This window comes from Mauremys reevesii, linkage group 2 (assembly GCF_016161935.1).
Source record: "Mauremys reevesii isolate NIE-2019 linkage group 2, ASM1616193v1, whole genome shotgun sequence".
Taxonomy (NCBI): Eukaryota; Metazoa; Chordata; order Testudines; family Geoemydidae; genus Mauremys; species Mauremys reevesii.
In genome coordinates this window covers 130,107,878-130,132,242 of record NC_052624.1, presented here as the reverse complement: position 1 = coordinate 130,132,242, position 24,365 = coordinate 130,107,878, and the positions used below count along the sequence as shown (strand labels likewise).

Sequence of the window (24,365 nt, the reverse complement as noted above, 5' to 3'; positions counted from 1 at the left end):
CAACCTTATCCTCTCATCGGACAGAGTTGGCGCGAACTGTAGATTGTTTCTAATGGACTGTTCACGTGAGAATGTTCATTCCTAATTTATCCTTTCTAAAACAATTCTTGAGTCCAAACCCACATTATTTTTCTTCAGGCTCCAATTAATTACTTGGATCTTATAAATGACCTTAGTGATTTACTTCTCCACTAACGTGATGGTTTCCTTTCCCTCTTTTCTGCATGATTGTGATTCACATTTAAATATATACTTTTTGAAGAAGAATAAAAGCTAAAGGCATTTTTATAAAAATAACTGCTATGTTCAAACAGTACTAAAATTCACAGTTGATATCAGAAATACTGGAAATAGGCAATAGTGCAAAAAATTCATTTTCAATTATGGATGTGGCTGAATTCATAGCTTTATGTGTTTATAAAAAAATTAAAGACATGGATAATTTGGGGGCATTTACTTTTCCTCTCTTGTGATTAAAAAACAATTTTGACTAATTTAGTAGATATATTTGATCTCAGTAGGAGTATGTAAAACTTCATAGGGAAAAGAATAGCTTTTAAAACTATAACATAAAAAATGTCTCTCTTTTTAAGGTGCTTTTTTAAACTGATTAGGCATTGCTATTCATTTATACCATCAGTTGTATATACCAGTTGTAGCTTATCCTCAACCTAGAGAGCATACAGAATTCGTGTTGCTTTATCTTTTTTTTAAAATGAGCAAAACAAAGGCACATTTCAGTTGAACTGCTTACTTACAAAAATTCCTCCAAACAGCTGTCACCTTAATTCAGAATTGCCACCTATACTTTCATAAAAGAACCAGCACTGGGCTCAGTCCTAATTTCCCTTAAGTCTTTACCAAAACTTTACCAAAACTGAAGTAAGACCCAGTTTACAGTCCGACACACAATTCCAATACCCAACAAAATCAGATCTTCTGAAGATTCACAGCAACATAGTCAGCCAAACTCTTGATATCATTTTTTGAAAAATTAAAAACAAAACTTTAATTTAATAAAGACTGCAGTAAAGATAAGTTAGATTAATTTCTGTTTGCATCACCAAGCATTACTATTGTTCTTTCCTCCGCAATTCTTTCTTACATTCCCCTCTATGGTCCTTATTTATGGTCACCTGATACTCAGTTAACATTCATCAAGCTACAGAACCATAGAGACTTTAACGTAAGACCACTTTGTCCCTTTTCATATGGAACCAAATATCCCTGATTGTGATAATTATGCCACTTACAGTAGCATCATCTCTATAGCCAACATGTTCATTCTTCAAGGTCTAGAGGGAACAAAATAAATATGACAAGAAGTGATTAAGAAAAATAATGGTAAAAACAAGGTAGCTGCTAATAATACAGATTATACTCTACTTACACCTGTTATACCACCAATCACACACATGCATTTGGCACAGCTTCACTTATCTTTTCCATTCCTTACTAAGGAAATATGTACCAGTTTTTTATCTCATTTACCCTGGTTTTAAACTTTTCTTACTCCTGTTTTACTGTTATTTATGATTACCAGTGTGACATCAGAATCTGTCCCGGAATCTTTATTTTGATTACAAGCAGCACTTTTGAAATGAGTCTGACCTTCTGTTTTACCTTCTGTCAGGAGCCTTGAGCTATAACAGCAACATTTCAAGTTAAATATCATTACCAATAGCCTGACACTTCATGCTTTCACATGCTAGGTGGATAGGTTGTAAATCCTACTACTCTAGGGAGGTTAGCTACTACTTCAAGAAAAGAAAAGCTTCATCTTTGCTGGCTAAGAAATCCAATAAAACCATGTTTAATCAGCATTCCTAAGACAGCGTGAATAGGGTTTGCCGAAGGAAAAAATATTTTGAGCACTTGTGGAATGAGTGAGAGGCCAGCACTGTCAAGTTCACTGTGTGATGATTCATCAGCTGTCCAACTTATCAGAGGGGGTCGTGCCCATTCATGTGGTTCTGCCAGTGTGTAATGTTGCTGACAGCAGTCAGACGCTATGGTGATGAGTTCCAAGTATATACACAGATAAATAAATATATGCAGACTATTACTGGGTTTAGTCATTAGTCTGAGCTCAGTATGAAAGACTAAGATTAAAGGATGCATTACCTTAAATATATGCTACTAAGTATATTAATATTCGTTTGTGACTCTCCTTACCTCAGCAGAGGGCACTGTGCCCGCTGTTCATTAGTAATGAATGTCCTAATCATAGCAGGCCTTTAAGTTACTTCTGAGATGGAAGGAAAAGCAACAATGCATAAAATTCTTGCTTAACTTAAAGGAAATATCTCTTAAACTCATGAAGCTCAAGATCCTACGAGCAGCTGGCCAACAAAAGTCATATCAATCAATCAAAAGTACAGAAGTGTTTGAAATAGTCCAGATTTTTTGACTTTCAGAGGATGGTGCAGGGCCCATTTGTTTCACCTACCTATGAAGAATAGAGAGATTGAGGTATAGGCTGATGTGCAAGGGTGTTAGCTTTTGATTCATAGATTATAATGTGAGAAGGTACCACTGTGATTATCTAGTCTGACCTCCTCTATAACAGGCTATAAGACTCCCGTGAATTAATTCCTGTTTGAGAATAAGCTGCTCTTTGGTAGATGGGGTGAGTTGATTGAACAGTGTATTTTGTTTGTAATTTTTAATAACTTGCAGGTTGCTCAGAGACGGTGTATGGGCACTTTTTATTATTCGAAATATAAGAAAAAGAGTGGGGGGAAGAGAACTGTCCTTAGCGAAATGTGGTAATAAAGCAAAAGAAAGGTTAAAAAATTTTTTTTTAAATATTAAGTACCATCTAGTATATAAAATTAGAATCATTTATTTCATCAGACTTAATAATAAACATTCTAGCTGGAATATCTTGGAAGCCAGACAACAAACTGTTCCCCAGAAGTGCAAACCATGATGAACCAAGTTTGGGAGGTTACTGCTATTTATCTAGTACATTTTATCCAAAAAGAGCCAAGCCTTGCCTGGGTAGACATACTGTTGCCCCACTTATATCCCATCTAGCCCATCTGCTTCCATGACATCTGCATTGAGGGGTTACTCAATATACACAGGTTACATTTTTCAGACCTGGATCTCTAAATTTAGAAGCCTAAATAAATGGCCTGATTTTCACAGGTGCTATGCACTCTCATTGGCCTCAGTGGGAGCTATGGGTGCTCAGTACCACTGAGAGTCAAACTTCAACTTCTTTATGTGCACAAGAATGGATTTAGATGTCTAATTTAGGTTTCAGTTGTTGAAAATCTTGGTCATTGTATCTCCCAGATATTAGCCTCCAATATAGACCATTGGATTGGGGTCCTCAAGGATGACTGACATAGGCTCCTAAGTCTGCAGCCACATAGACCCCAAGGACAAGAGGTGATGGTCCTCCCCAAGATGGGAGTCTTATTGTTTTAGCACTTTTTAGGAGTTCACCATTCTGATGCCTTTGGAATGAGCCATTAAACTTCTGGTATTAATTTGACCTCTGTTAACCCACAGAGGACCGACTGGCTAAGCAGCAGTTCTGCAGAACAGGGCCTGGGGATTACAGTGGATGAGAAGCTGGATATGAGTCAGCAGTGTGCCCTTGTTGCCAAGAAGGTTAACAGCATATTGGGCAATATTAGTAGGAGCATTGCCAGCAGATCGTGGGAAGTGATTATTTCCCTCTGTTCGGCACTGGTGAGACTACATCTGGAATATTGCATCAAGTTGGGCTCCCCACTACAGAAAGGATGTGGACAAGTTGGGGAGAGTCATGCAGAGGGCAATGAAAATGATTAGGGGGCTGGGGCATATGACTTATGAGGAGAAGCTGAGGGAACTGGGCTTGTTTAGTCTGCAGAAGAGAAGAGTGAGGGGGGATTTGATAGTAGCCTTCAACTACCTGAAGGAAGGTTCCAAAGAGAATGGAAGTCAGCTGTTCTCAGTGGTGGTAGATGACAGAACAAAGAGCAATGGTCTCAAGTTGCAGTGGGGGAAGTCTAGGTTGGATATTAGGAAACACTATTTCACTAGGAGGGTGGTGAAGCACTGGAATGGGTTACCTAGGGAGGTGGTGGAATCTCCATCCTTAGAGGTTTTTTAAGGCCCAGCTTGACAAAGCCTTGGCTGGGATGATTTAGTTGGTATTGGTCCTGCTTTGAGCAGGGGGTTGGACTAGATGACCTTCTGAGGTCTCTTCCAACCCTAATCTTCTATGATTCTTCTTCTTCTTCTATGAAAAATTATTCAGCCTGTCTCAGATGGCTGAGATGTTTTCCCACTATTACATTTTTGGGGTGGGACCCAAGATGGTTTTAGCTGTTACATTTTTCAAGTGTTTGTTTTTAACACCTGGTGACAATTTTTTACAGAATGTGCAAAAGGAAAAATTGCACATTTAGTAGCTTAAAATAAAAACACTAAAAATGTTATATTACTAGAGAAAAACTGTGGTCATGAGCTACCTCCTGCCCACTAATCCTGTCAAGTGTGGGGCTGGTGATCAGTGCAGAAATCAGCATATGGAAGGAGAATGCACTTCTTTTTCTACCTTCCTGACCTGTCCCACAATCATATGGAAATATGTGTTTGTGTGTATGAGTGGACACACATATGACTGTTTTAAAATCCAGCACAAGGAGTTAGGTTGAGGCATACATTTTCCACTGCATGTAGTGGGAAGAAGGCAGAAAATTACAAAATGGTTAGGATCAGATTCCCAAGTATAAACAAAAGTGGCCTGCAAGGAGTTACAGCACCAAATGAACATAAAACTCAAACTGCTGCTAGCATAGGAACCAAATCAAGCTGCTTAAATAAAAGAAAAAATGTCAATGCAACTGGAACATGGTCGCTTGTATTAAAGTGAGAAGTAAGTTAGTCACAGACTGGTGACTGGCAGGCTGAGGTGGGGGCAAGATGAGGTTAGCTGGATTGATGCATTAGTTTTTCTCCTGTGTAATTAAAACATTGGCTTGGGTCACAAATTATATTATTTTGCTGGTCACCTCTGTGTTCTCATTTATATATAAGGGGGACTGGGGAAAATGCTGAGCCCTCTTCTCTGCTAAGAGCAGACTGAGAGCTCCCCATCCTCCTTGTAGCATTGAGAAGCAGCACTCTTCCAAATTTCCCCCACCTCTTCAAATGGTGAAGGGATAGCTCTCCCTCCGATTCAATTTCCTTTGGCCACTGTTTAGATACATCACAAAACTATCCCATAATTGGCCACAATTTGATGTCTATACTGAGAGAGACCCCGTGCCAGAATAACAGGGGTGTGGTACACTCAGGGGGGTGGCACAATGGCAAAGTTGTGTGATGAGACTTGGACAACACTTGCCTGCATTATGCAAGACTCTAGCTATTATGGTCACTCCCTCACTTTCATGCACACTGAGGGACAAATCACTGTCCCTCCAAACTCCTTGTTCAAAAGCTGACTGGAACTCCCCAGCTCAGCTTAACATTGCAGAGCAAAGCTGGAGAACTGAGTGGGGCGGCATCACCCAGCGTCAGCCAGGGAGCAACTGTCTGGCAGCCTGAGCCCACTCAGGGGCAAAATTTCCCCCAAACCTTTGGGAATAGCATTAAGGAGGTGCTATGAAGCTGAAGAGCCTCCATGACCAAAGTGTAGTATCAGCTTTAGTCTAACATGATCTAATTCTGGTAAAACCAAGTTGCATTTTATTCCATTTTCTGTTTACCTCCATGTCTTGAATTTTTATTTCCTTCAAAATTTGTTTTAAAGCCTTGCTACTATTGAGGTCAGACTAATTGATCTGCAGTTGCCTGGATTGCTGCCCCCGACCTTTTTTTTTAAATATAGGAACTATGTTTGATATTCTCTAATCGTGGTATTACCCTCAATTTGACAGATTTATTAAAAATCCTTCCTATTGTACTTGTAATTCCATGTTTACGATCTTTCAGTATTCTGAGATGGAGATTATGAGGACTCCCAGATTTGAGTTCATTAAGATCTTTGAGGTTTGCTTCCATCTCAAATGTGGTAATTTCCATCTCTATACACTCATTACTCATTAACCATTCTGCCTTTGCCCCTATGTTCTACATTATCACTCTTATTGAAAACTGAGGTAAAGTGTTCACTTGGTTTTTAGGCTATACCCCGATTATTTTTAATCTCTACCCCATCCCCACTGCATAACAGCCCCACTTCCCTTCTTATCCTTTTTTATTTATATGTTAATACATTTATTTATCTACTTTCTTTGCAAGGTGTACCTATGGGTATGGCTACACTGGCGAGTTGCAGCGCTGGAAAGCCTCCACCAGCGCTGCAATTAGTAAGTGGCCACACCTGCAGGGCACTTCCAGCGCTGCAACTCCCTGGCTGCAGCGCTGGCCGTACACCTCACTCAGCATGGGGAATAAGGATTCCAGCGCTGGTGCTGCAGCGCTGGTCATCAAGTGTGGCCACACACCAGCGCTGTGATTGGCTTCCAGGGTATAAGGTGTATCCCAGAATGCTTTTATAAATTACTCTCTGTTTTGTTATGCAGCCTCTCTTTGTTTTGTTATGAACGAGCTCTGCGCGGAGCTCTGTTGCCGCTGCTGCTTATCTAAAAAACAAACAGAGCTCCTGTTTGCTGTGATCATCTGTACCTGGCTGTAAACAATCAAATGAGATTGCAGGCAGGCAGTGAATGAAACAGCGGGAAGTCGTGTTGGCTGCAGGCTGTTTGCAATTAAGAGTTAAGACTAAGGGGTCGGAAACATGTTCTGATTTTTCAAGGCAGGAAGCTAAACACACAGTGTTGGCTCCAAAAATCCCCTCTCTCTCTCCCCCCGCTCCCTGTCACACTAGACCCCACTCCACCCCCCTCTTTTGAAAAGCACGTTGTGGCCACTTGAATGCTGGGATATCTGCCCATAATGCATCACTCCCAACAGCGCTGCAAATGCTGCAAATGTGGCCACACACCAGCGCTGGTAGCTGTGAGTGTGGCCACACACCAGCGCTGGCCCTGCACAGCTGGATGACCAGCGCTGCAAACTACCAGCGCTGCAAACCGTAAGTGTAGCCATACCCTCTGCTTGGCTTTTGGCATATCCCTACACTTTCTTTGATTATCAATCTCTTCTTCCTTTCCTTGTAGGCTCTCTGGTTACTACTAATCTTCTTTTTCAGGTGGTTGTGTATCCAGTTAGAGCTGCAGCCCTTCCCTACACATTTTTTCCACTTGTTTGGGATTCAAATTCCAGACAGTTTTTGCACCTTTGACTTAAAGAAGTTCTAAGCTTCCATCACATTTAAGTTCCTGCGCATTTCAGTTCAATTGACTTCACTAACTAGTTCCTTTAATTTCTCACTCTGCCCTTGTAAAGTAAAAAAATCTTAGTTACTAACTGGTTTTGATTATTCTTCCATCTAATTTAAACTAAATCAACTCATCATTTGGATATTTGGATGCCATGGATATTTCCTATTATCAGCTCTTCTATAATATCTTCACTACTTACCAAAACCAAAATGAGCATAAATATGTAGGAGTTGTGACTATGGACTCCTTTCACAGCTCTTCCAAGTGGTTTTTTCAAATGTCCAACAACAACAAATTGACCCTTGAAAGAATAGATAAAGATAATTTTTTGTAATTGTTTGAATGTAGTGGTCCTGAAAATCCCCAGACTGCTCACACCAATGACAGAAGTCCTCTCCTGATCCACAGAACAGGGACAGCATAGACAGTAGCAGTGTACCCTTCCCCACGTTGTTCCATGAAAGTACCACACCTCTAACCTGAGGGGATCTACCCCACAGAGTGACAGTATTTAGTTTCCACAAAGATTCAGTCCTTGGCCTCTGTACTGAATCTGCCAATGAGGTGACATTTTTAGTATTGTTTTCTATGATACTGACACCTGTCCACTGGGATGTGCAGTGAAACTATTAAATTCACTTCAAATAGGCTACCCCACAGATGTCAGAAGGGGAGGGAAATAAGACAGAAGAGAAACATTGGCTGAAAAATAAAATATTTAAAACTCAAACCTCACAATCACAAATCACTTCATGTGTCATTTGCTAAGTCATATGGTTTTGTGAGCGCCTAAATATCTGTTTTTAAGTTCTGATTTACTCACCATTGTCTTGAAACTCTATGAGGTCATCTTGCTCTCTTTTGTTAAAATGGAAGGGTCGTTTTTCTGAGATTTCCAGTCCTAGTTTTAGGACCTTAAAGAAATCCTTCAGGTAATATGGAAATATTTTAAACTACTTAGCAATATACTCTATTCTCAGAAACCATTATTTTGAAAGAAAGTCATATTCAGCTTTTCATTTTTTTCTGTCTTTCCTCCTTCCTTTGAACCCTTTTATCTCTGGGTTGGTTTCAGGAAATGGGAGATTTGTATCTACCAGTTTCTGTCAATTTCACCCACAATATCTTTGGAAATGACAGCTGAAGAAAGCAGGGCTGGAAGGAGCTTTTGTTTATGGCTTTCTTCTCCTTAACATAAGCTACGTGATTGTGGGACTGTGTACGGCCTTCATCTTTTTCAGAGGTTCTCTCTACATCTAAAAACTATCTCAGCTAGAATTTATTGATCACTTCTGCTGGATTACAGCTATAGAGTAACTGTTCTAAACTTCTTTATACGGAGTCTTTTAGCTCACAGCCTTCATTCATTAATATTGAACAGTGCTAACTACAAAGCAATTTCAGCCTTGCCACAGTCAGTCTTGCTACAGCAGCTGTTAGAGAAAAGGTATTGTAATATTATTGCTTGTGAAAATACATTTTTCTTTGGGACTATTAAGGGTTTTTTAATTGACTTAACAAAAGTTTGAATAAATGATGTAGATAAAGGTCATGCAGATTTTGCTTTGAAATAGCTCATTTTCTTCAATATTAAGATACCACAATGCTACGAAGACCCTCAAATAACATAGAACACTTTGAACTACATCTCTAGTTGTCATCAAAGAAGATCCTTACTTCCATCAGTTGTTCTCTTCATTTCCTCCCTGTTCTCTCAGTAGCCATTAAGAGGAGGATGTAATAAAAGGCATTTTAAAACTGCATGGTGATCACTTTTCAGAGAAAAATTGTCTTCTGAATTAATCATGTATCACATTTTACAATAGTGCCTTTAGGAAATGAGAAAGCAAAGAGAAAACCCTCAAGGAAAGTTAATGCAACCTCCTTACCATGGACACATGATTTAATTCTCATATTTTGATTAGGGCATGGCTGTGGATGCTACTGGAAGCATTCATAGAATATCAGGGTTGGAAAGGACCTCAGGAGGTCATCTAGTCCAACCCCCTGCTCAAAGCAGGGCCAATGCCCAGACAGATTTTTGCCCCAGACCCCTAAATGGCCCCCTCAAGGATTGAACTCACAACCCTGGGTTTAGCAGGCCACTGAGCTATTCCCCCCATTGCCCACCTACATTACACCTCACTTTAGAAGATGATCCAATCCATACTTGGCTCCCATTGCTCTGAGACAACATCCTTCACATGTGATACTGTTTTGGTTTTTTATGTTTAAATTCAGTATATTGACACACAAACCTTAGACGAGAATGTTGTTACTAATGTACAGGTTGTCCCAAATTCTCTGCTGCACTGACCTTCCACTCAAAAGAACCCATATTTTATGGTGAAAGAGGACAAGGGGGAGACTGTGAGGAAGACAGTTAGAGCTCTCTATTTCTCAGGGCAGATCTGAGCTATGACCGTGTTATACCAATATAATAAAAACCAGCAGGATCTTATTAAGAGGAGTAAGGCAAAGATGCCACATTTATTGTAAATATAATAATAAAGCAAAAGATAAAATAAACAATGTTGTTTAACTACTTATTCCTATCACTACTTATTCCTTATACACACACACACACGTATATATATATATATATATATATATATATATATATATATTCATTCACACAATCATTCATTCAGGTTCTGTATAGGTGTTATAGTTACCAGCCTAGAAGTTGCTCATGCCAAGTTACTGGCCAGGTATCTTGGTCATGAGAATGGAGCTGAGTCTGTGTCAGATGCACCTGATGCTCCTGGAGGTTGGCAGCAGAACCAGAGACTCAAAGTCCTCAGTCTTTGGAGTTCATTCTTATAGGAATTAATTCCTATGTTAGTCTATGGGAGCTGTTTCATCCTGCTGTTGCTGACTCAGTCAGCAGATGGCACATTCCTGGTGGCTCCACATTGTCTAAAGTGGCACATTCCTGGTGTTGAGGTGGATCCCAGTTTACCTTCCGGGGGTTGTCTGGTGGTCCACTTGCCACATTCTTCAGCCGATGGAGCACCTCCCTAACCATTCATGTATATCAAGCATTCATCTACATACACTATATATCTTAACCATATTTTAATTTACTGTCTTCACCACTTTCGGGGTGTGTGTTAACTCATATGAGACTCCTGGCCTTGTAATCACAGAGAGTGGGGGTCTGTTTGTTTACATTGTATCAATTACAGCTTAAGGCTAGCATAGTGTTTACTTCAAGAACAAAGCAATTAACTTGTTTGTAAGTTTTACATAGTAATGGAGTATCTTTCACAAGACAGATACAATCAATGGTTTCTGCAGACATTAGCTTACAGGTTTTAACAGAAGAACTAAAAGATTTTTGTACTTGGTGAAACTGGGGGGGTCACTGTCACTTGGGGGAATCACTGTTAGTACCTTCTTTAATATCCCTACAACCACTGGCTCCAGAATCCCTCACCATCCTGACGTTCCCCCTGGACTGGAGCCAAGAATATGTGTCAGGGAGAATGGGGGCGGGAGGTGAAAGGACAGTGCAGATGCTGACCTCAACACATCTGTGCCCAAGGAATTCTCAGCTGGGCATGCCCAACTTTCTAACCCCTTGGTGTTGCTCAAATGGCCCAAAGGGGCCAGAATGCAACTAAGCACTTGTCTACACAATGGGGTTATATGCTCTATAAAGGTATGATTCCTAAAGCCACTAATGTGTTGCACATTAATTAGTCCATGTAGATCCTGCTGATGATCAGTAAATGTTCCCTACTGCACTTTAATGTAGTACTGTTTCAAACGGGACTATGTGAAACACATCAGCAGGTACTACACGGATCCATTAATGTGCATCCACAACATTGTGTTTTAGAAATCACAGCCTACGTACAGCACATCATCTGACCATGTAGACAAGTCATAAGAATCTGGCCTGCTGTGGTTTTAGTAGTATGTTGCTGGTGAGCTCAAAAAACATTCGTAAAGAAATTTAACTCATATGCTCATCAGTGGTAAATTAGGAATGTAAAACTCTTCATGTACCCACCTCTCCTTCAGTGGAGTTCTCATGATGCTATAATAAAGGTCTCCCACACTCATTTCCCCTCTTAGTAACTGATAAAGTATGCTCCCTGTGCTATCAGAGAGCAGAGGTGAAGAATCAGGAAGTCTATTCATTTGATTTTCCTTTAAAAAAAGAACAAGAATGTGTTCTCATAACCATCATCAAGCAAGGAGGAATCACCATTTGGCAAGCCAGTATTAAGGAAGGATTTGTCTGCAGAAAACTATACCAACACAGTTAAAGAGGTGTAACTTTCCTAGGGCTTGGCTACACTTGCAAGTTGCAGCGCTGGTAGAGGCTTTCCAGCGCTGCAATTAGTAACCGTCCACACCTGCAAGGCACATCCAGCGCTGCAACTCGCTGGCTGCAGCGCTGGCTGTACACCTGGTCAGGTTGGGGTGTAGCGATTGCAGCGCTGGTGATCCAGCGCTGCTCATCAAGTGTGGACAGACACCAGTGCTTTTATTGGCCTCCAGGGAATAAGGAGATATCCCAGATTGCTTTTAACTAAATTACTCTTTGTTTTGTTATGCAGCCTCTCTTTGTTTTGTTGTGAACTCCAATCCATCGGAGCTCCGTTGAACTGCTTATCTAAAAAAACAAACACTGATCACAGCAAACAGGAGCTATCTGTACCTGGCTGTGAACGATCAAATGAGAGGCAGGGAGTGAATGTTTGCTTGACAGAGAAACAGCCTTGGATGCAGGCTGTTTGCAATTAAGACTAAGGGTTCACGAACATTTTGTGATTTTTCAATCCAGGAAGCTAACACACAGTGTTGGCTCCAAAAATCCACTCTCTCTCTCTTCCCCGCTCCCTGTCACAGTACACCACCCTCCACCCCCCTCTTTTGAAAAGCACGTTGTTGCCACTTGAATGCTGGGATAGCTGCCCATAATGCATCACTCCCAACAGCGCTGCAAATGCTGTAAATGTGGCCACACACCAGCGCTGGTAGCTGTGAGTGTGGCCACACACCAGTGCTGCTCCTACACAGCTGGATGACCAGCGCTGCAAACTACCAGCGCTGCAAACCGTAAGTGTAGCCATACCCCTAGTGTGCAGACAGTTATACCATATAAACATGCATATACCTGTTTATAACTATGGGGGAATAAGTTATACTGATATAAGAATCTCTGTGGTGATATAAATGGGTCTACACTAGGAATTGCACAGATATAACTATTTCAGTAAAAAATGACATCCATGACCAACAGTTTTATCAGTACAAAAACTGTGTGTACACCAGAGCTAACATATTTGCTGCATTATACTTTGTTCCTGAGAAATATAATAAAAACCTGGTATATAAATTGGATAGCACAGTGTTCAAGGTGTGTAATTTGAAATAGGATTGGGAGGGTAGAGGTGAAGACCTTGACCTGAATTTGGATTATATTTGTACCAAAGTAAATCAGGAGTGAAGGTACTTACACCAGTGTAAAAACTGGTGTGAGGACAGAATTGGGCCTCTCATAAGAGGAATTTCCTACTTCCCCACCGCCCCCACCACAAACAAAAAAACAAAAAAACTGAGACTTCAGGCAGTTTATTGCATTCTCTAAGGGGGAAAAAAGTAGCTTTTTTATGAGCCTTCACGAAGCAATTCCTGGAAGGGCTGATTATTATGTCCAAAGAGGGGGATTGAATTCTCTCACCAGCAGGGAAGTCAGCCAACCTTTTCTTCAGTTTGAAAGCAGAATTTTAACAATCCGATTTCACAAGTACATCATGCTCCCTTTCAGAGTGGCTGCATTCAGCAGGGTTTAGCTTCAACCCTTTTAAGGTGATTTTGCCACTGTTCCTGGGCATTTGATAGTGCTTCCAGTAGAGACTGCTTTTCCATTGATTATATGTTGTCTTTTTTGTCCAATGCTCTGAGTTATATATCCTAGCAGCTGCTCTCACATAACTCTTTATGTGCATTATTGAAAGACCAGCTAACTTTGCATTTGTGTTTGTTCTTTTTTCATTTGCAAAACATAATGGTCAGCAGGTGTAAACTGGCACAGCTCCATTGAAGTCAATAGATCCATATCAATTTACATCAGCTGAGGATCTGGACCAATGCTCACCCACTAACCAACTAACTAATTGCTGGGCCACTGAGTGATGGGGCCATGCATGCCATGCCCCCATGGGTTTGAGGGATCTAGAGCTGCTGCTGCTTTCATCTCCTTCTTCCCCCCAGGGGAGGGAATGGGTTGATCGGGTGTGAGGTCAGAGCCTGTTCCAACTGCTTCTGCTGCCATTGGATGAGTGGGATCAGGGCAGACTCACTGATTGGCTGTATCCTCCAGAGGCAGTGAGGATGAAGGAAGGGTTGTTTCTGCCTCCTGCTAGCTCGTTTGTCTTCGTTTCAGTTTAAACAAATCTTCACTCACCTCATGCACTCTGTATATGCCACATATTTTACAGAAAAAAAATGCATTAGAAATGTTTTAGAAAATGTTTTAAAATCTTATTGAGATTCTCTTTTTTGTATTCCTCTGCCTGTACAATGAACATTGAGAGAAACATAAAAGTTTTGCATTTAAAAATACTTTTAAAATTACCTAAAATAGCATTTCTGTGCATAAAAGTATTTTGACTTTTAAGTCCCATATCTTAGGACCTTCCTGGTGTCAATGCTATAAGTTGGATTGGAAACAGGAAATCTCTTCTTTCCGTTGGACTAAAGCTCTCATTTTCACTCCTGATGGCTTGTGAGATCAGTTCTTAGACCAGATACTGTATACTGCCCACATTAGGCATCAGGATGGAGTAATTTTGGAGGCAGAATTCTACATTGGTGAAGAAAGTTTTTGGGATGGGTAGATTTATAAAAGAAATTGGGGCCTGTTTGAAGCCCTTCAGAGTAGCTACCCTCAGAGCTGAGTAGCAGTTTAAGTGCCACAAAGAGGCTAGAAGTAGCTGTGTGGGAGTGGAAAGCTACTTCTCAGCAACCTTACCTTCCTGGCCTATAAATGTGATGAGCACATGCCCCCATGTAATTTATTTTTTGAGTGTGATTCCCACTGGAAAGAAAGAGCACAAAGGATCAAGTCAAATATAAAAAGAAAATCTCTTTTTTATGCAAGTTGTTAAAACATCTATTAAGATCTGTTGATACATGTGTGTCCCAATAGGTATTCACTCTCCTGAAAAAATTAAATTATGCATTGAAAGCTAATTGCTCTCATTATGCTAGTTAGGTAGAACACGCTTAGATTTTCACTAATGGTGAGGTCAAATACAATCAAAAAGCTATTTTATGGAGTACTAGGAGGGGAATTTACCTCCATCAAGGATCACAAACAGTATGTTAAATGTGAAGGTGGTGGTTTTTGGCCATGGGCCTATATAAAAAAAATGTTTGAATATTGTTCTCTTTGATATACTTTGTGACATTTGGTTTCTTCTTTCCAACAGTGGGATGGAGTAGGACCTCTCCCAGACTGTGCAGAACCACCAAAAGGAATCCAGATGCTGTGGCACCCTTCAATAGTCAAACCCTACCTCACGCTTCTCTCTGAGTGCTCAAATCCAGACACACTGGAAGGAGCAGCAGGTGCACTGCAGAACTTGGCTGCAGGAAGCTGGAAGGTATGGACTATTACTCTGAACTTTTTATAGTCTAAGAAGCCCACATGGATAAGAACAAAGGTATTATAGCTATAAGTGCAACTCTGAGGGGGGGAGAAAAGCCACACATTTCAGAAAACTAGCTGGAAAAAGGAGTCAAATTTGCACTGCAAAATTTCATGTTTGTTATATTTATTGTCAATAATCCTATTTCCTAAGAAATCCCAGTATACAGCATTTAAAATTGATTAATTAGACATTAGTCTAGTTAAATATGAAAAATTATACTGAAAACCCAATATCCAAAAAAATAAAAGCAGTGACACTACAAATCTATGCAGATAGTGTCATGGAAAATGGGTAAAAAATCTCACCGGTGACAGCTGAATGAGACCACTTTGCAATGTCAAAGCACTGGTTGACTGCAGTCTGGTTATGAGAAACTGAACAGAATGTAGAAAGATATAATGAAGTGACACAAAGACAAGAAACCCTAGCATCCATTTTTTCCCTTAACAAATCAATAAAGATACAAAACATTAAAATAACATTATGGTTAAGAGTAAAAACAAGGCAAGGAAATTCTGAATTCAGGCTGTCTTACCAATGTGAACATATTGTTTGTGCCTCCACTTTCAGGTATGTGAGATCAAAACATCCAATTTTTTGGTCTCTAAATATTTTCAATAAACTGATTAATAATTTTACCACCAGATCTTGAAAATATATTTAAAATTTAAATAAATGTATAAATGTTTGTGATGGCATCCTGGCCTGAATTTTTTACCAATTTCTGTGGCATGCATTTTCTTGGAGATAACTTGATCTGATGGGTTGAGAGACCAGACCATCTCACACTGCTCCATTAGTATAACCCCGCCCTTACATTAGAATCATAGAATCATAGAATCTCAGGGTTGGAAGGGACCTCAGGAGGTCATCTAGTCCCACCCCCTGCTCAAAGCAGGACCAAACCCAACTAAATCATCCCAGCCAGGGCTTTGTCAAGCCTGACCTTAAAAACCTCTAAGGAAGGAGATTCCACTACCTCCCTAGGTAACCCATTCCAGTTCTTCACCACCCTACTAGTGAAAAAGTTTTTCCTAATATCCAACCTAAACCTCCCCCTCTGCAACTTGAGACCATTACTCCTTGTTCTGTCATCTTCTACCACTGAGAACAGTCTAGATCCATCCTCTTTGGAACCCCCTTTCAGGTAGTTGAAAGCAGCTATCAAATCCCCCCTCATTCTTCTCTTCTGCAGACTAAACAATCCCAGTTCCCTCAGCCACTCCTCATAAGTCATGTGCTCCGGCCCCCTAATCATTTTTGTTGCCCTCTGCTGGACTCTCTCCAATTTATCCACATCCTTCTTGTAGTGTGGGGCCCAAAACTGGACACAGTACTCCAAATGAGGCCTCACCAGTGCTGAGTAGAGGGGAATGATCATATCCCTTGATCTGCTGGAAATGCCCCTACTTATACAACCCAAAGTGCCATTAGCCTTCTTGGCAACGAGGGCACACTGTTGACTCATATTCAGCTTTTCGTCCACCGTAACGCCTAGGTCCTTTTCTGCAGAACTGCTACCCAGCCATTCGGTCCCTAGTCTGTAGCAGTGCATGGGATTCTTCCGTCCTAAGTCCAGGACTCTACACTTGTCCTTGTTGAACCTCATCATATTTCTTTTGGCCCAATCCTCTAATTTGTCTAGGTCCCTCTGTATCCTATCCCTACCCTCCAGCGTATCAACCACTCCTCCCAGTTTAGTGTCATCTGCAAACTTGCTAAGGGTGCAGTCCACACCATCCTCCAGATCGTTAATGAAGATATTGAACAAAACCGGCCCCAGCACCGACCCTTGGGGCACTCCACTTGATACCGGCTGCCAACTAGACATGGAACCATTGATCACTACCCATTGAGCCCGACCATCTAGCCAGTTTTCTATCCACCTTACCATCCATTCATCCAGCCCAGACTTCTAACTTGCTGGCAAGAATACTGTGGGAGACTGTATCAAAAGCTTTGCTAAAATCCAGAAATAGTACATCCACTGCTTTCCCCTCATCCACAGAGCCGGTTATCTCGTCATAGAAGGCAATTAGGTTAGTCAGGCATGACTTGCCCTTGGTGAATCCATGCTGACTGTTCCTGATCACTTTCCCCTCCTTTAAGTGGTTCAGGATTGATTCCTTGAGGACCTGTTCCATGATTTTTCCAGGGACTGAGGTGAGACTGACTGGCCTGTAGTTCCCTGGATCTTCCTTCTTCCCTTTTTTAAAGATGGGCACTACATTAGCTTTTTTCCAGTCATCCGGGACCTCCCCCCATCGCCATGATTTTTCAAAGATAATGGCCAATGGCTCTGCAATCTCATCGGCCAACTCCTTTAGCACCCTCGGATGCAGCGCATCCGGCCCCATGGACTTGTGCTCGTCCAGCTTTCCTAAATAGCCCCGAACTACTTCTTTCTCCACAGAGAGCTGGTCACCTCCTCCCCATACCGTGCTGCAGAGTGCAGCTGTCTGGGAGCTGACCTTGTCTGTGAAGACAGAGGCAAAAAAAGCATTGAGTACACTAGCTTTCTCCACATCCTCTGTCACTAGGTTCCCTCCCTCATTCAGCAAGGGGCCCACACTTTCCTTGACTTTCTTCCTGTTGCTAACATACCTAAAGAAACCCTTCTTGTTACTCCTAACATCTCCAGCTAGCTGCAACTCCAAGTGTGATTTGGCCTTCCTGATTTCACACCTGCATGCCTGAACAATACTTTTATACTCCTCCCTGGTTATTTGTCCAATCTTCCACTTCTTGTAAGCTGTTCTTTTGTGTTTAAGACGAGCAAGGATTTCACTGTTAAGCCAAGCTGGTCGCCTGCCATATTTACTTTTCTTCCTACACATCGGGATGGTTGGAATTAATTCTCCATTAAGACCTTTCAGGTCGCACATGGAAGTTGGGCAGCACAATATTCAAACTTGGGTACTTTGAGGATACCCAGTTCAGTATTTAGGTGCTCAGATGCCTATTTTAGGTGTGTAAGTGCCAATCTAATTTAGGCACCTCCTTTGAGAACTGAGTCCTGGCACCAAAAACAGCTTTTTGCTGAACAGAACTGTGTTGGGAGTTGAATTAGAACACCCCATAGCTCTAAAGAGGTATATGGCTTTTAATTGCTCTGTTCCACCAGCCTTATAACATTCCATTGACCGTCACACTCAGCTTTATAGTGAAATGTGTAACAAAATGTCTGCCCTTTGACTTGATCCTGAATGGTGCTGCACAGCCACTGCACCCAGAGAGTGACAGAAATGAGGTGAACTGCCAATGGATACAGAAAATGAAATCCACTCCTCCAACCGAAGAGTGGTGAAGGAGCTGCTACATAGTCACAGACCTACCATACTAGTTGGAAGGGCTGTAGCACTGGATCTGATGATCAGTCCTCATTATGGCCTTCCACATCAGCCTATATTGGGCTGGCATAGAGGTAACATACATTTGGTTTTATTCATCTAGTACTTAGTGAGTGTGTGTGTGTGCAATAAAAAGAGAGGTCCTGCTGAGTTCCATTGAAAATGGTATCTTGGAAGAACGGCTTTGAACTTCACCATTATACCAGCTGAGATCTCAGGGAGAACTCACTTGCTCTCTTATTGCTCCATTTTTCTACAGATTCACTGATTCCGTTATGAACGACACATAGAAGGCAAAATGAGTATATTTAATTTGGCATCTCATACTAGTCATATCTGTGAGGGGAATAACACTCCTTAGGGATTACATCAGCACTGAAGATTCTTCCTCTCAATCTTACTTTTCTGATGCTGAAGTTCTCTGAAGATAAAACTACTGACATAACAGGAACCCAACTCTTAAAAGAAGAGGTTATTCCTAGGTTATTCCTATGGGAGGTTCCCGTTTTTTGTGTGATTTCCTACAAGAAATTATAATTAGGCACAAGGAGTGATGGAGTGGGAAATGATCTTAGCTTGAGATTTTTTGGTTAGAGCTAGTCTAAAGTAAAATGAAAGAAACAAAAAAGAAGAAATTCAGCTGTGCTAAAAGCAAATGCTGCTATCTCTATTCATAGAATCATAGAATTCGAGATCAGAAGGGACCATTATGATCATCTAGTCTGACCTCCTGCAAGATGCAGGGCACATAAGCTGATCCACCCACTCCTTAAACAAGCGACCCCTGCCCCATGCTTCGGAGGAAGGCGAAAAACCTCCAGGGCCACTGCCAATCTACCCTGGAGGAAAATTCCTTCCCGACCCCAAATATGGCGGTCAGCTGAACCCCGAGCATGCGGGCAAGACTCTCCAGCCATACACTCTGGAAAAAGGCTAACAATATCCTATCATTGACCCATTGTACTAATTACCAGTGTGGCACTTAATTGACCTATTGACTAAGCCCGTTATCCTATCATACCATCTCCTCCATAAACTTATCTAGCTTAATCTTAAAGTCATGGAGGTCCTTCGCCCCCACTATTTCCTTCGGTAGGCTGTTCCAGAATTGCACTCCTCTGATGGTTAGAAACCTTCGTCTAATTTCAAGCCTAAATTTCCTGACTGACAATTTATATCCGTTTGTCCTCGTGTCCACATTAGCACTGAGCTGAAATAATTCCTCTCCTTCCCTGGTGTTTATCCCTCTGATATATTTAAAGAGTGCAATCATATCTCCTCTTATCCTTCTTTTGGTTAAGGAAAACAAACCGAGCTCCTCAAGTCTCCTTTCATACGACAGGCTTTCCATTCCTCGGATCATTCTAGTAGCCCTTCTTTGTACCCGTTCCAGTTTGAATTCATCCTTCTTAAACATGGGAGACCAAAACTGCACACAATACTCCAAATGAGGTCTCTCCAATGCCTTATATAACTGGACTAGCACCTCCTTATCCCTACTAGAAATACCTCGCCTAATGCATCCCAAGACCGCATTAGCTTTTTTAACGGCCACATCACATTGCCTACTCATAGTCATCCTACGATCAACCAGGACTCCTAGGTCCTTCTCCTCCTCCATTACTTCCAACTGGTGCGTCCCCAGCTTATAACTAAAGTTCTTGTTAGTCATCCCTAAATGCATAACCTTACACTTCTCACTATTGAATTTCATCCTGTTACTAATACTCCAGTTTACAAGGTCATCCAAATCTCCCTGGAGGATATCCCTATCCTTTTCCGAATTTGCAATACCTCCCAACTTGGTGTCATCCGCAAACTTTATCAGCCCACTCCTACTCTTGGTTCCCAGGTCAGCGATAAATAGATTGAATAAAATCGGACCCAAAACCGAACATTGAGGAACTCCACTGGTAACCCCCCTCCAACCCGACAGTTCCCCCTTCAATACGACCCTCTGCAGTCTCCCCTTTAACCAGCTCCTTATCCACCTCTGGATTTTCATTTCGATCCCCATCTTTTCCAATTTAACCAGTAATTCCTCATGCGGTACCGTATCAAACGCCTTACTGAAATCAAGATATATTAGATCCACCGCATTTCTCTTGTCTAAAAAATCTGTTACTTTCTCAAAGAAGGAGATCAGGTTGGTTTGGCACGATCTACCTTTTGTAAATCCATGCTGTAATTTGTCCCAGTTGCCATCGGCCTCATGCTCCGTAACCACTCTCTCCTTTAAAAAATTTTCCATGATTTTGCATACTACAGATGTTAAACTAACAGGCCTGTAGTTACCCGGGTCACTTTTTTTCCCCTTCTTGAATATAGGAACTACATTAGCTAATCTCCAGTCAAACGGTACAATCCCCGAGTTTAGAGATTTATTAAAAATCATCGCTAACGGGCTTGCAATTTCACTCGCCAATTCTCTTAATATTCTAGGATGAAGATTATCCGGGCCCCCCGATTTACTTCCGTTTAGCTGTTCAAGTTTGGCTTCTACCTCAGATACCGTAATGTCTACTTCCATATCTTCATTCCCATCAGTCCTCTACCACTATTCCTTAGCCCTTCATTAGCCTCATTAAAGACCGAGGCAAAATATTCGTTCAGATATTGTGCCATTCCAAGATTATCCCTAATCTCCACTCCGTTTAAAGTTTTAAGCGGTCCCACTTCTTCTTTCTTGGTTTTCTTCCTATTTATATGGCTAAAAAACCTTTTGCTATTGGTTTTAATCCCCTTCGCTAGGTCCATCTCCACCCGGCTCTTTGCCTTTCTCACTGCTTCCCTACACCCTCTGACCTCAATAAGGTAGGTTTCTTTGCTAATCCCTCCCATTTTCCACTCCTTGTACGCTTTCTGTTTTTTCTTAATGACCCCTCTAAGAGTCATCCAGCTCGGTCTAAAACTGCTACCTACGAGCCGTTTTCCCTTTCTCGGGATACATGCCTCTGACAACTCCTGCAACTTACGCCTGAAGTAACCCCAGGCGTCATCTGCCTTTAGATCCCTAAATATGTTAGTCCAGTCCACTTCCCTAACTAGTCGCCTTAATTTAGTAAAGTTAGCCCTTTTGAAATCGTATACCTTAGTCTCAGATGCAATATTGATTATCCTCCCATTTATTTTGAAACGAATTAGCTCATGATCACTCGAGCCAAGGTTGTCCCCTACAACTATTTCCTCAACAAGGTCCTCGTTACTCACCAAAACCAGATCTAAAATGGCATCCCCCCTCATCGGTTCAGCAACTACTTGATGAAGGAATTCATCAGCTATCACGTCTAGGAAAAGCTGAGCCCTATTATTATTACTAGCATTTGTTTTCCAATCTATATCCGGGAAGTTAAAGTCCCCCATGATCAAATAGTTCCTATTAGTATTTACCTCCTTAAAAACATTAAAGAGCTCTCTATCCATCTCCAGGCTAGATCCCGGCGGTCTATAGCACACCCCAATCACTATCCCGGGGGAGGCTCTAGTAGTTTTCTTCCCCAATGTGACCATTGCCCAAACAGACTCCGTATTATCCATTGCATTGCTAGTTATTTCGTTACATTTCACCTCATTATTGATATACAATGTTACTCCCCCACCTTTACCTTTGCATCGGTCTTTCCTAAACAGCACATACCCTTCCATACCTGTACTCCAGTCATGGCTACCGTTCCACCATGTTTCGGTTATTCCTACGATATCCGGTTTCAATTCTCGGACCAGGAGCTCCAGTTCCTCCATTTTGTTACCTAAGCTTCTCGCATTGGTGAACAAACATCCTAATTTTTGCTGTTTGGCTCCTCCCACCCAACTTGGTAGGGACACAGTACTACCACTATGACCTGTCGATCTCGTATCCGTCCCCCCCTTCTTCCTTACACCTAACCGCCCTCCTCTGGCTATATCTGTTGTTATCCTGTTGTTCTCACTCCCAATGTATAAATTTGGCGTGGAGAGCATCAGGACCTCTCCCAACCGTCTCCCCCCAGTGTCTAGTTTAAAGCTCTTTTAATCAGATGAGCCAGCCTCCCTCCTAGAAGTCTACTTCCTTCCCTACTTAGGTGGAGCCCATCCCGTGAGAACAGTTGTCTGTCCCCAAAAGCCTCCCAGTGCCCATACATCCCAAAGCCCTCCTTGTAACACCACTCCCTCAGCCATCTATTAATCATCACAATCCTGTCACCCCTTTGGCGCCCTTCCCTAGGGACAGGTAGGATCCCACTGAAGATCACCTGAGCCTCAATTTCCTTGAGCGTCTTACCCAACCTGGCATAGTCTCCCTTGATCCTCTCTAGCGAGAATCTAGCCGTGTCATTCGTTCCTACATGAAGGATGATCAAAGGGTTCTTACCTGCTCCTCTTAGGATCCTTTTCAACCTCAGGTCCACATCCCGTATTTTAGCGCCCGGTAGACAGCACACCCTTCTGTTCTCCGGATTGGCCCTGGTCACAGGCCTGTCCAACCTTCTCAGTATGGAATCCCCAATCACGTAGACCTGCCTTTGCCTGGGGACAGTGCGGTCCTCTAACCTATCCTCCGTCCCCCCTGGTTGCAAGCTCCTTCCATTCCTATCATCCCTTGTGGTTCCCCTTAAGCCATCCTGTATCCTCCCTGGGCCCAAACTTGGTGCTGCCTCCATAGACTCCTCTCCTCTTTCTATCGGACTGGCCGCTCTTCTCTTTTTCCTTGGCCTCCCACCGTCAGCTACCACCTGCTTTACCCCTTCCTCATTCTCCAGACCTTCGAACCTGTTCCTTAGCTCTATTTCCCCCTCACTGGCTCTCCTTTTTCTCGGTCTGCTTCTCACGGTCACATGCTTCCACCGCCCATCTTCCTCATCCGGCAGTCCCCCCTCGCTGGCCTTAGCCCCTGCTTCCCCCTGTGCCCTTGGGCATTCCCCTTCGGTCACTGCTTGCCATTGCTCCATCAGCTGCTCGAACCCCCTTCTATTCTCTACCAGGGTTTCTACCTGCAGCTCTAGGCCCTGGATCTTTTCCTCCAGCAGCTCTATTAGGTGGCACTTCATGCATACATAGTACTGTTCTGGGTCCCCCGCTAGGACGATGTACATACCGCAGCTGCTGCATGCTCTCATCCTTGGTGTATCATCCGCTGCTTGGCTCATGGCTGCGGCTGTCTCGGCCTCGCTCGGCGTTCTTACTTGGGGAACACGGGAGACACGGCGCGGCCCCCTTCCGCCTCCCCCTGTAAACTCCCACACAAACTCCCCTGTTCGCCGCCCTGTTTGCTGGCTCCCGTGCCGCTGCTTGCAGCTGTGCCGCTGCCTGGCTGGGTGGCCGCTTTTATAGGCCCCTCCTCAGCCTAGCTCCGCCCCCTACTCAGGGCTCCGCTGCCCGCTCAGCAGTCTGCCCCGACGGGCCTCTACAGATAGATACAAGCACTACAAAGACAGATGCAAATCCACAAAGACAGATGCAAATCCAAATACCTGCTCCTCCAATGGGAACTCTCCCACGCAAACTCCCCTGTTCGCCGCCCTGTTTGCTGGCTCCCGTGCCGCTGCTTGCAGCTGTGCCGCTGCCTGGCTGGGCGGCCGCTTTTATAGGCCTCTCCTCAGCCTAGCTCCGCCCTCTACTCAGGGCTCCGCTGCCCGCTCAGCGGTCTGCCCCGACGGGTCTCTACAGATAGATACAAGCACTGCTCCTCCAATGGGAACTCTCCCACGCAAACTCCCCTGTTCGCCGCCCTGTTTGCTGGCTCCCGTGCCGTGTGTATTATAATGATGCCCAAAGGTCCTCAGAGAGCATCAGGGCCTCAGTTATACAAATGCATATGAAAGTTTATAGTCTAATTCAGACACATGCATTATTTTTCAAGATCTGATTCACTCTTTTCCTTTTTCTCCAGCTGTGCAGTTGTCTAAACCTGTACTGTGACAGAGAAGGTGAGGCCTTTAAGATAGGCCAGATGTTCCAAAACCCCATGAAGGGAGAGTGGAGAGATAAGAGAAAACCTAGAATATTTTTTAAAAGATAAAACTGTCTGGGAGGAATTAGATACTTATCTTCCATTGGCATTAATGGCC

The 24,365-nt window shown here is 42.5% G+C and overlaps 1 protein-coding gene across 3 annotated transcripts in view; it reads left to right on the top strand.

The window, feature by feature from the left end:
* Positions 1–24,365, top strand: part of CTNND2 (catenin delta 2) — a 1,145,701-nt gene that overhangs the window by 1,012,697 nt on the left and 108,639 nt on the right. For all 3 annotated transcript variants that reach the window (XM_039524144.1, XM_039524145.1, XM_039524146.1), the window contains exon 15: positions 14,747–14,920. In XM_039524144.1, coding sequence (XP_039380078.1) covers positions 14,747–14,920 — 174 coding nt within the window. The remainder of the gene's footprint in view (positions 1–14,746; positions 14,921–24,365) is intronic.